General features: G+C 38.5%; 1 protein-coding gene and 1 non-coding gene across 3 annotated transcripts; one reads left to right on the top strand and one right to left on the bottom strand.

Annotated features, from left to right (window-relative positions):
• Positions 1–1,138: 1,138 nt before the first annotated feature.
• TLR4 (toll like receptor 4) lies at positions 1,139–14,426 on the top strand. 2 transcript variants are annotated; one of them, XM_012508767.2, is made up of 4 exons: positions 1,139–1,522; positions 5,156–5,277; positions 5,546–5,712; positions 9,365–14,426. In XM_012508767.2, exons 3-4 carry the CDS (start codon positions 5,573–5,575, stop codon positions 11,601–11,603), a joined length of 2,379 nt encoding a protein of 792 aa, XP_012364221.2. In that variant the 5' UTR covers positions 1,139–1,522; positions 5,156–5,277; positions 5,546–5,572; the 3' UTR covers positions 11,604–14,426. The 2 variants fall into 2 exon arrangements, with proteins under 2 accessions (XP_012364221.2, XP_003264105.4); XM_003264057.4 differs by lacking the exon at positions 5,156–5,277 and having other exon boundaries at positions 1,149–1,522.
• LOC115836572 lies at positions 4,958–5,064 on the bottom strand. The gene has a single exon (XR_004031622.1). It is a non-coding gene; the product is annotated as a U6 spliceosomal RNA (small nuclear RNA).
• Positions 14,427–14,920: the final 494 nt, after the last annotated feature.

The raw sequence follows: 14,920 nt of genomic DNA on the forward strand, positions 1-14,920 counted from the left end.
AAACAGACTTTAAGAGATATTTGTACAACCATGTTTATGGCAGCATTATTCACAACAGCTAACGTGTGGCAACAATGCAAGTGTCCATGAACAGACAAATGGATAAGCAAAATGTGGTATACACATACAATGGAATATTGTTCAGCTTTAAAAAGGAAGGAGGCTTTGATCTATACTACACAGAAAAGAACCTTGAGGACATTATGCAAAGTGAAATAAGCCAGTGACAAAAAGACACATGCTGTATGATTCCACTTCTAAGAGAGGCCTAGAGTAGTCAAGATTATAGAGACAAAAAGTAGTGCATAGTTTCCAGGGCCTAGGGAAAGGGGAAATGGGGAGTTATTTATTAATGAATAGTGGTGATGATTGTACAAAAATATGAACGTAATTAATGCCACTAAATTGTACATATATACAAATGGTCAAGATAATAAATTTTATGTTATGTCATGTTATGTGATTTTACCATAATAAAGAAAATGAAAAAAAAGAAAGTAAAGCTTAGCAGTTTACATGACTTGACCAACGCCTCAAGGCCATGAGTCACCCAGCTGAGATCTGAACTCAGTATATTCCATTCTGAAATCCCAGAATTTTCCCAATCTTCTTGTACTTTTCAAACTGTGTTTCAATTGAGGTTTATTTTCAGTTTTGTATTTGAGTTTCTTCACAAGAAGAGGCGGGCCAAATTGTGTCCTGCAAAAACTTATATATCAAAGTCCTAAACCCTCTACCTCAGATTATGACTGTATATGGAGAGAGAGCCTTGAAAGAGGTATGTAAGGTAGAATGAGGTCATTATGGTGGGCCCTAATCCAACATAACTGCTGTCCTTATAAGAAGGGGAGATTAGAATTCAGACACACTTGCTGACACCTTGAGTTCAGACTGGAAGCCTCTAGAATTGTGAGAAAATAAATGTCGGTTGTTTAAGCCAGCCAGTCTGTGGTATTTCCTTATGGCAGCCCCAGCAAACTAATACAAATAGTGTTTCCACAGCTGAAACAAAATTGGAAAATCACCGTCATCCTAGAGAGTTACAAGGGCTATTTTAACAGAACCTGACTGTTTTCCTAAATTCACCAAGCTCAGGCAGAGATCAGATGACTAATTGGGATAAAAGCCAACTAGCTTCCTCTTGGTGTTTCTTTAGCCACTGGTCTGCAGGCGTTTTCTTCTTCTAACTTCCTCTCCTGTGACAAAAGAGATAACCATTAGAGAAACAAAAGTCCAGAATGCTAAGGTTGCCACTTTCACTTCCTCTCACCCTTTAGCCCAGAACTGCTTTGAATACACCAATTTCTGTGGGGTGGCTCAAGGAAGAGAAGACACCAGTGCCTCAGAAACTGCTCGGTCAGACGGTGATAGCGAGCCACGCGTTCACAGGGCCACTGCTGCTCACAGAAGCAGTGAGGATGATGCCAGGATGATGTCTGCCTCGCGCCTGGCTGGGACTCTGATCCCAGCCATGGCCTTCCTCTCCTGCGTGAGACCAGAAAGCTGGGATCCCTGCGTGGAGGTATGTGGCTGGAGTCAGCTCCTCTGAACTTTCCCTCACTTCTGCCCAGAACTTCTCACTGTGTGCCCTGGTTTGTTTATTTTTGCAAAAAAGAGTTAAATTACCTTAAATTTAGAAGCCACAGAGATCAAATAATTCATTGTTACAGGGCACTAGAGGCAGCCGTTGGGGGTTTGTTCCATTTGGAAATTTTGAGTGCTAACAGGGGCATTAGATAACATAGATCTGCTTAAGGTCCCTGCTCTGCTACCTTGTGGCTGTGTGAAGAAATTATCAAACCTGTCTGAGACTAGTTTTTGCATCCGTAAGAGAATTCCAAGACCTTCACTAGAGAGTAAGCAGACTGCTTCAGTGTCATTTCTTCCCACTGGTGGTCTTTACACTCAGCTTCAAGCAGTCACCCTGCTCCTTTCAATCTCAGGAAAAAGATGGCTTTTGTGTGTGTGTCTCTAGAGAAAGAACTTTCTAAGTGGGTGTCAGACTTCTTAGTAATATAGTTTAGTCCAGAGGATGAAAAAAAGAATGAAAAAGGAAAGGAGAGAGAGAGAGAAGAAAAAAGCAAGAGGGAAATATGTATAATGTCAGCTAATGCAACAGTTTCTTTCTTAGTGAAATACCAATCAGCTGGTTGGCAATCTTATTCATGATGGATCTCTTTTGTTTTTCCCCTGCGCAGACTTCACAGTTGCTTTAGAAACCCATAGTAGAGCCGAACAGCTAAGAACATGATTTACGGTGAGGCAGGGTCAGAAACTCAAGCGAAAAAGCCAGCTGCAGTCCTGAAGTTGAAGATATAGGAGAAAATCAAGTAATATTTAGCAAAGACTAATTCATTATCTTGAAGCCATCCCTTCCCTCAGTTCCCTGCCCATAGTCCTCCTCCTCGTCCTCTTCTCTGTATCCCTCTGCTGTTAGGTCAATGGAGATAGATTTTCTAATTAGGCTCACTGCTAGATAAAACCACAGCCAAACCTGACTTCTTTTCCCCATGTGCCTTTTCCTGTGGGTCCCTGAAGCCTGTCCATCCCTGCCCATCCCCTTAGTGCCACTGTAAGGCAGGCCCTCATTTCCCCGGCATTGACTCTTACACAGTAACTGCTTTCCTGATTCCAGTCTTCTTCCTTTAATTCATTCTGCACGTTCTTGTTCGTTATGCATTTGCATTTGTTGTTATTATTTTTCCTTAGGCTTTGATCTAACAAATTACTCTCCTTAAAAACTTTTAATAACTCTCCATTGCCATTAGAACAGCTTTCTACCACAGGGCCTTTGCACTGGCTATTTCTTCTACCTAGAATGCTAGATCAGTGCTATCCAGTGGCAATATTATGTGAACCACATATGTATTTTTAAAGTTTTTAGTAGCCTCATTTAAAAAAGAAACAGGTGAAATTAATTTCGATAATATTTTTATTTAACTTAGCGTATTTAAAATAATGTTTAAAATTTTAATATATATTTACCTATTACTGATATTTTTGCATTCCTTGTTTGGTACTAAGTCTGGAATTTAGTATATATTTTACATTTACCACACATCTCAATTTACACTATTCACATTTCTTGTGTTTGATAACTGTATGGCTAGTGACTACCATATTGGTCAGTGCAGCCCAAGTCCTTTTCATGCTTTAATCACTCCATTCAGATCTCTGCTTAAATGTCCCCTCCTCAGGGCAGTCTTCCTTGACTGCCCCATATAGAACTCTCCAGCCTCACTTATTTGCCTCAAATCCCCTTATACTGCTTAATCATTTTTTTTCTAGAGCACAACATTTTATATTTTTGTTTGTTTATTTTCTCTCTCTCCCTTTGTAATGGAATTGGTAAGGAGGCAGGATCATTGCTGGTTTTATTTACCACTATATTTCTAGTGGCCAGCACACAGTAGCCGCTAGATGTGTATGTGATAAATGATTGAAATAATTGCTGCAGGACAAAGTCTGAGGCCCTCCTGATCTGGCTTGCCCTCTTACTTAGTTTTCACCACTCTCACCACTCACCAGCTAATCTGAGTTTGTTTTCCACTCTTTCCGTGCTCACGTTGTCCTCTCCTTAGGACATGTTTGTCTTCCCCTTTCCACATATCTAAACCTTACTCATCTTCCAAGACCCACTTTAAAATCTTCCTTTTCTGGGAAGCCTTTCCTGAATCCAGACTTGATCTCTGCATTCTCTGAACCACAGGACATATTTTCTAAGCCTATTTTATGGCCTCTTGAGACAGTGTTAGCTTTGCTCCTATCTAAACTCTTACTCTAGACGGTGAGTCCATTGAAGTCTGGAGCTGCATCATATTTTTCTTTGTGATGCCCACAGCACTTGGCAGGAAATGCCTCAGTTTGGACTTAAGTAAACCTTCATTTAATCAGTTATTCAATCAGTTATTGATTCAGCAAATATTTATTGAGCATCGACCATTTGCCAGACACCATTCTGAGTGCTGGAGACAAAGCAGTGGGCAAACTCATGAAACTTGCAGTGGAATACAGGAGATGAACAATACGATGGGGAGTACAGGATATGAACAATACGATGAGAACAATCACATAGACAACATAATGTTAGATGGTGGTGCATCCTGTGAAAGGGCATAACAGAGGGCAAAGAAAAGAGTGCCTGGCACTGTTTCTATTAGACAATATTGTCTTTGAGGCTCCATGGCTTGCAACATTTAAGCAGACATACGAATGAAGATCTGCATGTTTGAACTCCGACTTTGCTCATATTACTTCATTTCTTTGGATTTCCGTTTTCCTCATCTTTAAATGCTTATTTGAAGATTAAGTGAAAGTATATAACAAACAAGAACTATGCAGGCATATGGTAAGGGATTAATAATAGATAATAATTAATGTTAACATCTATTGATCACTTATACTGTAGCGGGCTTTTAAATAAACCCTTTAAACACCTTATCTTATTTAATCCTTCAAACAGATTCTATTGGTTTCAAACAACAGAAAACTACAATTAGCTGGCTTCTGCAAGGAATTTTGTTGGAGGAAATGAGAGCATTCAGAAATTAGATGGGAGCGTTAGAGAATTAGGCTTACAAAGAATGTGGGAAAGTAGGCTAGAAAGCAGCGTAAGAACAAAGACAACATAAAGCACTTGACCTTATTTACTAGGTTCCACCATGGGAATCCATGCACTCTAAAGATTTCTCCCTATTTCTACATCACTCTGCTCAAGGGTCAATGAGCCAAGAAAAAGAATGCAGTTGTCAAAATCTGGGCCATGACTAAGGAAAGTCTGTACATCTTGACTGCCAGACAGTCTCCCCAATGATATGGAGTATTTAGAATGATACTGGATATTTTATTTATTTTTTGTATTTCCAACTTTTATTTTAAGTTCAGGGGTACATGTGCAGAGCATGCAGGTTTATTACATAAGTAAATGTGTGCCATGGTGATTTGCTGCATAGATCATGAAAATATGGAACGCATCATGGATTTGTGTGTCATCCTTGTGCAGGGGCCATGCTCATCTTCTCTGTATCCTTCGAATTTTAGTATATGTGCTACTGCAGCAAGCACGATATTGGATATTTTATTACCTACATTTTACATATGATAAAATGAGGCTCACTGAGGTTTTTCTTTTGTTTGCTTTGTTTTGTTTTTAAAGACTTGGCCCTAAACCACACAGAAGAGCTGGCATGAAACCCAGAGCTTTCAGACTCCAGAGCCTCAGCCCTTCACCCCCTGATTCCATTGCTTCTTGCTAAATGCTGCCATTTTATCACAGAGGTTAGAATGCTGAGCACATAGTAGGTGCTCTTTACTTTCTAATCTAGAGTAAGACAATTTATAAGCATGAACTGAGTGAATGGATGGATGGATAGATGGATGGATGGATAGATGGATGGAAGAATGGACAGATGGATGAAAAAAGGTTGACTGAATTTTGTGCTTGCACATAAAGAGGCTCCCCCCACCCCCACCATCTCTGGTCTAGGAGAGGGGAGTTGGGAGACCATGCAGTAAAGATACTTCATGTCATGTGTAATCATTGCAGGTGGTTCCTAACATTACTTATCAATGCATGGAGCTGAATTTCTACAAAATCCCCGACAATCTCCCCTTCTCAACCAAGAACCTGGACCTGAGCTTTAATCCCCTGAGGCATTTAGGCAGCTATAGCTTCTTCAGTTTCCCAGAACTGCAGGTGCTGGATTTATCCAGGTAATGAATCCACTTTTACATACTGCACAAGGTAAGGTGTTCATTGTCCTATCATTTCATTATTGGACTGGAAAGCTTGGTTCGTGGAGTCTCACCTTCATTCACTTATTCATTCATACAACAGATGTCTTATTAACTATATAACCTTGAGCAAGCTACCTCTGTTCTCCAGGTCTCAGTTTTCTCATCTGTGAAATAGGCAGTTGGCTGAGACAGCTTCTAGGGGCAATTCTCATTTTAGGTTTTCTTCTAAGACAGGAGAGAAAATTAGTTTAAATTCTTTCGTAAGCAGCTATTTATTGACTACTTGCTATATGTTGTACACTCTGCAAGAAGACAGGCATATATTGATATATAACACACAGCCCCTGTTGTTAAGGAGGCATATCTTCTTGAAAGAGTTAATACCTTAAAGTCCTGGGTATGGTCCTGGGTACATAGTATATATTCAACACATTTTAATTATGATTTTTTGGATCTGGAAACTGATATAAAGATAGGTATATATAACAGTAGGTGATAAACTATGTTTAAACTAAAGGTAAAAAATTGTATTTTTCAGAAGAGGGGCGTTCTCTATGGTGGGTAGTCAAGAAAGATTTCATGAACTGCATAAGATTCAAACAATGTCTAGAATATTAAAAGTAGTGTAGAGGATAGGGAATTAGGAAAAGACAAGTAACCCAAGGAGAAAGATGTCAAGATTAAAGGAAAACGTCTGCTGTGGGCAGGGAATAGTGGCTAAGATTTTCTTTTCTGATGCAGGGAAATATATCGTTTGTTGTGGCAGGTGGAATTGTCATCATGATATTTTAGGGGAACCAAATTCTAAAAGGGTTTTCATCATCAGGGCCTTATTTGCAAATTGAACTAGATAATGGATCATGTTCTCTGCAATGGTTTGTAAAACATTTCAAAACATTTTACATATTTTTTATTATAGAAATTATTAATAAAGACTAAGGTCACAGTATAAAAATCCTTTTTAGAGCAGTCATTTCTGTAGAAGAGTGAACATATGACCTATTATACTCTAACTTGGATATAGATAGGATGTAACAAAGGAGTAATGAAGCAATTCAAAGGCAGTGGTATAGTGCATAGAGCCCTGTTGGGGTCAGAAGACCTGAGCCAAGTTTACCCCCAACACTTATAACCATGTAACCTTAGGCATATTACTTCATCTCCTCTAATCTTAATTTTCTTATCTGATCAATGGAAATGATGAAACTTATCCTGCTGGATTAAATGTGATAATAAATATTAATATGCTGTATATATTTAAATTTTTATAAAATATTTTATAAGCATAAAGTATTCTTACAGAATTTTATTAGGTTTTAAAAATAATTTCAACTTTTATTTTTGATTCAGGGGTTTACATGGTTATATTGTGTAATGCTGAGGTGTAGAGTACAATTGGTACCATCACTCAGGTAGTGAGCATAGGACCCAACAGTTAGTTTTTAAACCCTTGCTGCTTTCTCTCTATCCCCTCTCTAGTAATCCCCAGGGTCTATTTTTGCCATCTTTATGTCCATGTGTATTCCTTGTTTAGCTCCTACTTATAAAGTGAGAACTCATGGTATTTGGCTTTCTGTTCCTTTGTTAATTTGCTTAGGCTAATGGCTACCAGCTGCATCTATGCCATTATGTTCTAAATTTCAGTTTTCTGCATGAAAATTTTGTCAAGTACTCTATTAAGGTAGACCACCTCTCCCTTTTTTTTTTCAAACAAGAAGTAGTTTTTCAACAAACAATGTCTCTTATGTAATTCATCTTCAATCCACTAGATACTCAATAAACTTGCCCCAGAAACCTTAAATCTGTGCTTACAGAGAGGCCAGCTTCCCTTCTGGTTAGCCCATAGGAGATTCTGAATTAGGGAAGCACAAATGATAGCACAATAGACATCCTTTGCCTTTTCATACAGTGTTCACATACAGTAACTCAACTAGTTTTGTAAGAATGCTTTGTGATAGACCAGGCAGCCTTCTTTCCCCTATGGAAATATATATATATATTTCTTTTTATAGGTGAGGAAACTGAAGCTTGAATAATTTAAGTGACTTATGTACATTATCATTGCTTGTTATCCACAGACCAGAGATTTAAGTTCACATCTCCAGAATCCAACTTAAATGTTCTCTTTTTCTTAATACTCTACTTCTCTAAAGTGATTATCACCAATATAATGATATAGAGACACAGCAAGACCCTTTCATTCTCACCTGATGTATAGAGCAATGCAGAGATAGAATGATGGGCTATAAAAATCCTAATAATTGAAAGAAAGAACTTCAAAAATAATCAAGTTCAGCTGTTTGATTTATAAATGTGATAACTAAAACCTAGAAAGGAAAAGAGGCACTCAAGATCACACAGTAGGAGAGGACTGCAGAAGCACCAAACCCAAGCTCTTTTGTCCACTCGTCCAGCGTTCTTTCTACTATACTGCCTATCCTTTATCTAGTTACCAATAAACAACAAAAGCTTGGACCACAATGCTTTTATTATCTAGGAAACTCCTGAAGAAGCTAAAACGGGTGGGGAATATTGTAAATGTAATTCAGGCTGGATTAAGAAAGAACTTATTTGTACAGTGTAACTGACAAGCACCTGCAATGCTGAAAGGAATTTTTAATTGGCTTGCTGTTTGCTGGCTGCATCAAAGCCCTGTCTCTTGGACATGTCTCTGAACATTGTGTGTAGCATGGATTTCATTTCTTTTAGGATAAAATTCAAAACCCTTTATCTGGCTGGTAAACCTCTGCCTAATTGGAAACCTTCTTTCTCCACAACTCCGTATAGTACACTCCAATTTCATCTTTGTTCTCCAACCATGGAAGCTGTTTGTCATGATTCCTCCATGTGTCATTTTTTGCTGTCAACCTTGGGGCTTTTGTGTTTGCTGTTCACTTCACCTCCTTTTATCGTTAACTTGTACTCATCTTTCAATTTTCAACTTAAGTGTTCTCAGAGAAGCCTACTTTGATTCTCTTGGTCCACAACAGTTCTCTGGATGTGAACTCTTATAGCACATAATTTTCACTTTTTTCCACAAAACTTGCTCCTATCACCTGTTACAAGCATTTACCTCTGATAACAACAACTTTCAAATATCTAGCTATCATGTAAGCATTTTTCATAAACATTAAGAGTATCTGTGACACTTATGTATAATTTTTCATATCTCTGAAATTGATATTTACCAGTCATTTATCTTGGCTAACAACTAACAACTATCCATATTATGTGTACCAATCAGATGTATAATCACAATTTTGTGTGACAGAAAATGGCTAAACTTGATCCAAGGCTATTACATGCTTTATCAACTGCACAATCTTTATATATGTCAATTATTGATCTTTAACTGATTTCCTTCTTATGGATTTTCTCCTCTGCTTATCATGTAGGCCTAACACGACAAAAAAGAGCCTATCATTGCAGCCACTATGATAATACTCAATCTGTGGGGCTTCTTATTTGCTCATGCCATCATCATCTGTCCTGCTTGATGTCTTTGCCTATGCACAATCATATGACCCATCACATCTGTATGAAGAGCTGGATGACTAGGATTAATATTCTATTTTAGGTTCTTATTCAGCAGAAATATTAGATAATCAATGTCTTTTTATTCCTGTAGGTGTGAAATCCAGACAATTGAAGATGGGGCATATCAGAGCCTAAGCCTCCTCTCCACCTTAATATTGACAGGAAACCCCATCCAGAGTTTAGCTCTGGGAGCCTTTTCTGGACTATCAAGTTTACAGAAGCTAGTGGCTGTGGAGACAAATCTAGCATCTCTAGAGAACTTCCCCATTGGACATCTCAAAACTTTGAAAGAACTTAATGTGGCTCACAATCTTATCCAATCTTTCAAATTACCTGAGTATTTTTCTAATCTGACCAATCTAGAGCACTTGGACCTTTCCAGCAACAAGATTCAAAGTATTTATTGCAAAGACTTGCAGGTTCTACATCAAATGCCCCTACTCAATCTCTCTTTAGACCTGTCCCTGAACCCTATGAACTTTATCCAACCAGGTGCATTTAAAGAAATTAGCCTTCATAAGCTGACTTTAAGAAATAATTTTGATAGTTTAAATGTAATGAAAACTTGTATTCAAGGTCTGGCTGGTTTAGAAGTCCATCGTTTGGTTCTGGGAGAATTTAGAAATGAAGGAAACTTGGAAGAGTTTGACAAATCTGCTCTAGAGGGCCTGTGCAATTTGACCATTGAAGAATTCCGATTAGCATACTTAGACCACTACCTCGAGGATATTATTGACTTATTTAATTGTTTGGCAAATGTTTCTTCATTTTCCCTGGTGAGTGTGACTATTAAAAGGGTAGAAGACTTTTCTTATAATTTCGGATGGCAACATTTAGAATTAGTTAACTGTAAATTTGGACAGTTTCCCACATTGAACCTCAAATCTCTCAAAAGGCTTACTTTCACTGCCAACAGAGGTGGGAATGCTTTTTCAGAAGTTGATCTACCAAGCCTTGAGTTTCTAGATCTCAGTAGAAATGGCTTGAGTTTCAAAGGTTGCTGTTCTCAAAGTGATTTTGGGACAAACAGCCTAAAGTATTTAGATCTGAGCTTCAATGATGTTATTACCATGAGTTCAAACTTCTTGGGCTTAGAACAACTAGAACATCTGGATTTGCAGCACTCCAATTTGAAACAAATGAGTGAGTTTTCAGTATTCCTATCACTCAGAAACCTCATTTACCTTGACATTTCTCATACTCACACCAGAGTTGCTTTCAATGGCATCTTCAATGGCTTGTCCAATCTCGAAGTCTTGAAAATGGCTGGCAATTCTTTCCAGGAAAACTTCCTTCCAGATATCTTCACAGAGCTGAGAAACTTGACCTTCCTGGACCTCTCTCAGTGTCAACTGGAGCAATTGTCTCCAACAGCATTTAACTCACTCTCCAGTCTTCAGGTACTAAATATGAGCCACAACAACTTCTTTTCATTGGATACATTTCCTTATGAGTGTCTGAACTCCCTCCAGGTTCTTGATTACAGTCTCAATCACATAATGACTTCCAAAAAACAGGAACTACAGCATTTTCCAAGTAGTCTAGCCTTCTTAAATCTTACTCAGAATGGCTTTGCTTGTACTTGTGAACACGAGAGTTTCCTGCAGTGGATCAAGGACCAGAGGCAGCTCTTGGTGGAAGTTGAACGAATGGAATGTGCAACACCTTCAGATAAGCAGGGCATGCCTGTGCTGAGTTTGAATATCACCTGTCAGATGAATAAGACCATCATTGGTGTGTCAGTCCTCAGTGTGCTTGTAGTATCTGTTGTAGCAGTTCTGGTCTATAAGTTCTATTTTCACCTGATGCTTCTTGCTGGCTGCATAAAGTATGGTAGAGGTGAAAACACCTATGATGCCTTTGTTATCTACTCAAGCCAGGATGAGGACTGGGTAAGGAATGAGCTAGTAAAGAATTTAGAAGAAGGGGTGCCTCCCTTTCAGCTCTGCCTTCACTACAGAGACTTTATTCCCGGTGTGGCCATTGCTGCCAACATCATCCATGAAGGTTTCCATAAAAGCCGAAAGGTGATTGTTGTGGTGTCCCAGCACTTCATCCAGAGCCGCTGGTGTATCTTTGAGTATGAGATTGCTCAGACCTGGCAGTTTCTGAGCAGTCGTGCTGGGATCATCTTCATTGTCCTGCAGAAGGTGGAGAAGACCCTGCTCAGGCAGCAGGTGGAGCTGTACCGCCTTCTCAGCAGGAACACTTACCTGGAGTGGGAGGATAGTGTCCTGGGGCGGCACATCTTCTGGAGACGACTCAGAAAAGCCCTGCTGGATGGTAAATCATGGAATCCAGAAGGAACAGTGGGTACAGGATGCAATTAGCAGGAAGCAACATCTACCTGAAGAGGAAAAATAAAAAACTCCTGAGGCATTTCTTGCCCAGCTGGGTCCAACACTTGTTCAGTTAATAAGTATTAAATGCTGCCACATGCCAGGCCTTATGCTAAGGGTGAGTAATTCCCTGGTGCACTAGATACATGGGGCTGCTAATCTCAAGGAGCTTCCAGTGCAGAGGGAATAAATGCTAGACTAAAATACAGAGTCTTCCAGGTGGGCATTTCAACCAACTCGGCCAAGGAACCCATGACAAAGAAAGTCATTTCAACTCTTACCTCATCAAGTTGAATAAAGAGAGAGAAAGCAGAAAGAGACATTGTTCTTTTCCTGAGTCTTTTGAATGGAAATTATATTATGTATTATGTTACAGCCATCATAAAACCATTTTGGTAGTTTTGACTGAACTGGGTGTTCACTTTTTCCTTTTTGATTGAATACAATTTAAATTCTACTTGATGACTGTAGTGGGCTCCTGATGCAAGATGCCCCTTCCATTTTAAGTCTGTCTCCTTACAGAGGTTAAAGTCTAGTGTCCGATTCCTAAGGAAACCTGATTAACACATGCTCACAACCATCCTGGTCATTCTCGAGCATGTTCTATTTTTTGACTAATCACCCCTGATATATTTTTATTTTTATATACACAGTTTTCATTTTTTTATGTCTTGCCTATAAGCCAATATCATAAATAAGGTTGTTCAAGACGTGCTTCAAATATCCATATTTATTTAACCACTATTTTTCAAGGAAGTATGGAAAAGTACACTCTCATTTTGTCACTCAATGTCATCCCGAAGTTATTGCCTACTAAGTAATGACTATCATGAAAGCAGCATTGAAATAATTTGTTTAAAGGGGGCATTTTTTTAAATAGGGGAAGAAAATTTCCGCTTCCTGGTCTTATCATGGACAATTTGGACTAGAGGCAGGAAGGAAGTGGGATGACCTCAGGAGGTCACCTTTTCTTGATTCCAGAAACATATGGGCTGATAAACCTGGGGTGACCTCATGAAATGAGTTGCAGCAGAAGTTTATTTTTTTCAGAACAAGTGATGTTTGATGGACCTCTGAATCTCTTCAAGGAGACATAGATGGCTAGGATCCCTCCTCTGTACCCTTCTCACTGCCAGGAGAACAACTCGTGAAGGGATTCAAGGCAGGGAGTATACAGTGCTGTTTCCTGTTGGGCAACACTCCCTGACCACATTTTGGGAAGAGTGGATGTTATCATTGAGAAAACAATGTGTCTGGAATTAATGGGGTTCTTATAAAGAAGGTTCCCAGAAAAGAATGTTCATCCAGCCTCCCTAGAAACAGAACATTCAAGAAAAGGACAATCAGGATGTCATCAGGGAAATGAAAATAAAAACCGCAATGAGATATCACCTTATACCAGGTAGAATGGCTACTATAAAAAAAATGAAGTGTCATCAAGGATATAGAGAAATTGGAACCCTTCTTCACTGTTGGAGGGAGTGGAAAATGGTGCAGTCATTATGAAAAACAGTACGGAGGTTTCTCAAAAATTAAAAATAGAACTACTGTATGATCCAGCAATCTCACTTCTGTGTATATACCCAGAATAATTGAAATCAGAATTTCAAGAAAATATTTACACTCCCATGTTCATTGCAGCACTGTTCACAATCACTGTTTCCAAAGTTATGAAAACAACCCAAATTTCCATTGAAAAATAAATGGACAAAGAAAATGTGCATATACATACAATGGAATATTATTCAGCCTAAAAAAGGGGGAATCCTGTCATTTATGACAACATGAATAAACCCAGAGGCCATTATGCTATGTAGAATAAGCAAGTAACAGAAAGACAAATACTGCCTGATTTCACTTATGTGAGGTTCTGAAATAGTCAAACTCATAGAAGCAGAGAATAGAACAGTGGTTCCTAGGGAAAAGGAGGAAGGGAGAAATGAGGAAATAGGGAGTTGTCTAATTGGTATAAAATTATAGTATGCAAGATGAATTAGCCCTAAAGATCAGCAGTATAGCAGAGTTCCTACAATGAACAATACTGTATTATGCACTTAACATTTTGTTAAGAGGGTAGATCTCATGTTAAATGTTCTTACCATATACATATACATAAGGAAGCTTTTGGAGGTGATGGTTATATTTATTACCTTGATTGTGGTGATGGTTTCATAGATATGTGACTATGTCTAAACTCATCAAATTGCATACATTAAATATATGCAGTTTTATAATATCAATTGTATCTGAATGAAGCTATAAAAAAGAAAAGACAACAAAACTCAGTTGTCAAAACTGGAAATATGACCACACTCAGAAGTGTTTGTTACTGAGTGTTTCAGAGTGTGTTTGGTTTGAGCAGGTCTAGGGTGATTGAACATCCCTGGATGTGTTTCTATGTTTCATGTACTAGCGAAAGTAGATGTATGCATTTGTGCACATATCCCTATGTATCCCTATCAGGGCTGTGTGTATTTGAAAGTATGTGTGTCCACATGATCATATCTGTATAGAAGAGAGTGTGATTATATTTCTTGAAGAATACATCCATTTGAAGTGGATGTCTACAGCTGTTTGAGATGAGTTCTCTACTCTTGTGCTTGTACAGTAGTCTCCCCTTATTCCTTATGCTTGGTGGATACGTTCTTAGACCCCAAGTGGATCTCTGAGACCGCAGATGGTACCAAACCTCATATAGGCAATATTTTTTCCTATACATAAATACCTAAGATAAAGCTCATCTTCTGAATTAGGCACAGTAAGAGATTAACTAACAATAAAATTGAATAGTTATAATAATATATTGTAATAAAAGTTACGTGAATGTGATCTCTTTCTTTCTTGCTGTCTCTCTGAAAATATCTTATTGTACTGTACTCACCTATTTTCAGACCATAACTGACCATGAAACCTGGGAAAGTGAAACTGTGGATAAGTGAGGAACTAACATACATACCTGATTGTTTGTCTACAGACGTATGCATCAGTTTCTTAGTATGCTTTAAAATGTATGATTTTGTGTATATCCGCGCTACATGTAAGTGTGGTTCTATTCATATTTGAATACAAATTCTGCATAAGTGTGTTTATTCAAGCAAATGTACAAGGCTCAGAGAAGGAAGATCAACATACAACTTGGAGTATTTCAAGGCTGAAATATTAAAGGCTGACATTGGCCTCCTTCCTATCAGTTCCCTCTCTCAGATGGAAATTCTAGAAATGGCAGGTGAGGTGGACAAGCAGGGAAAGAAATTATATGCATAGAACAGAAGGAGAAGAAAGAGTAAAGTCAGGCCTCAGACAGCCTC

This window comes from Nomascus leucogenys, chromosome 8 (assembly GCF_006542625.1).
Source record: "Nomascus leucogenys isolate Asia chromosome 8, Asia_NLE_v1, whole genome shotgun sequence".
NCBI lineage: Eukaryota > Metazoa > Chordata > Mammalia > Primates > Hylobatidae > Nomascus > Nomascus leucogenys.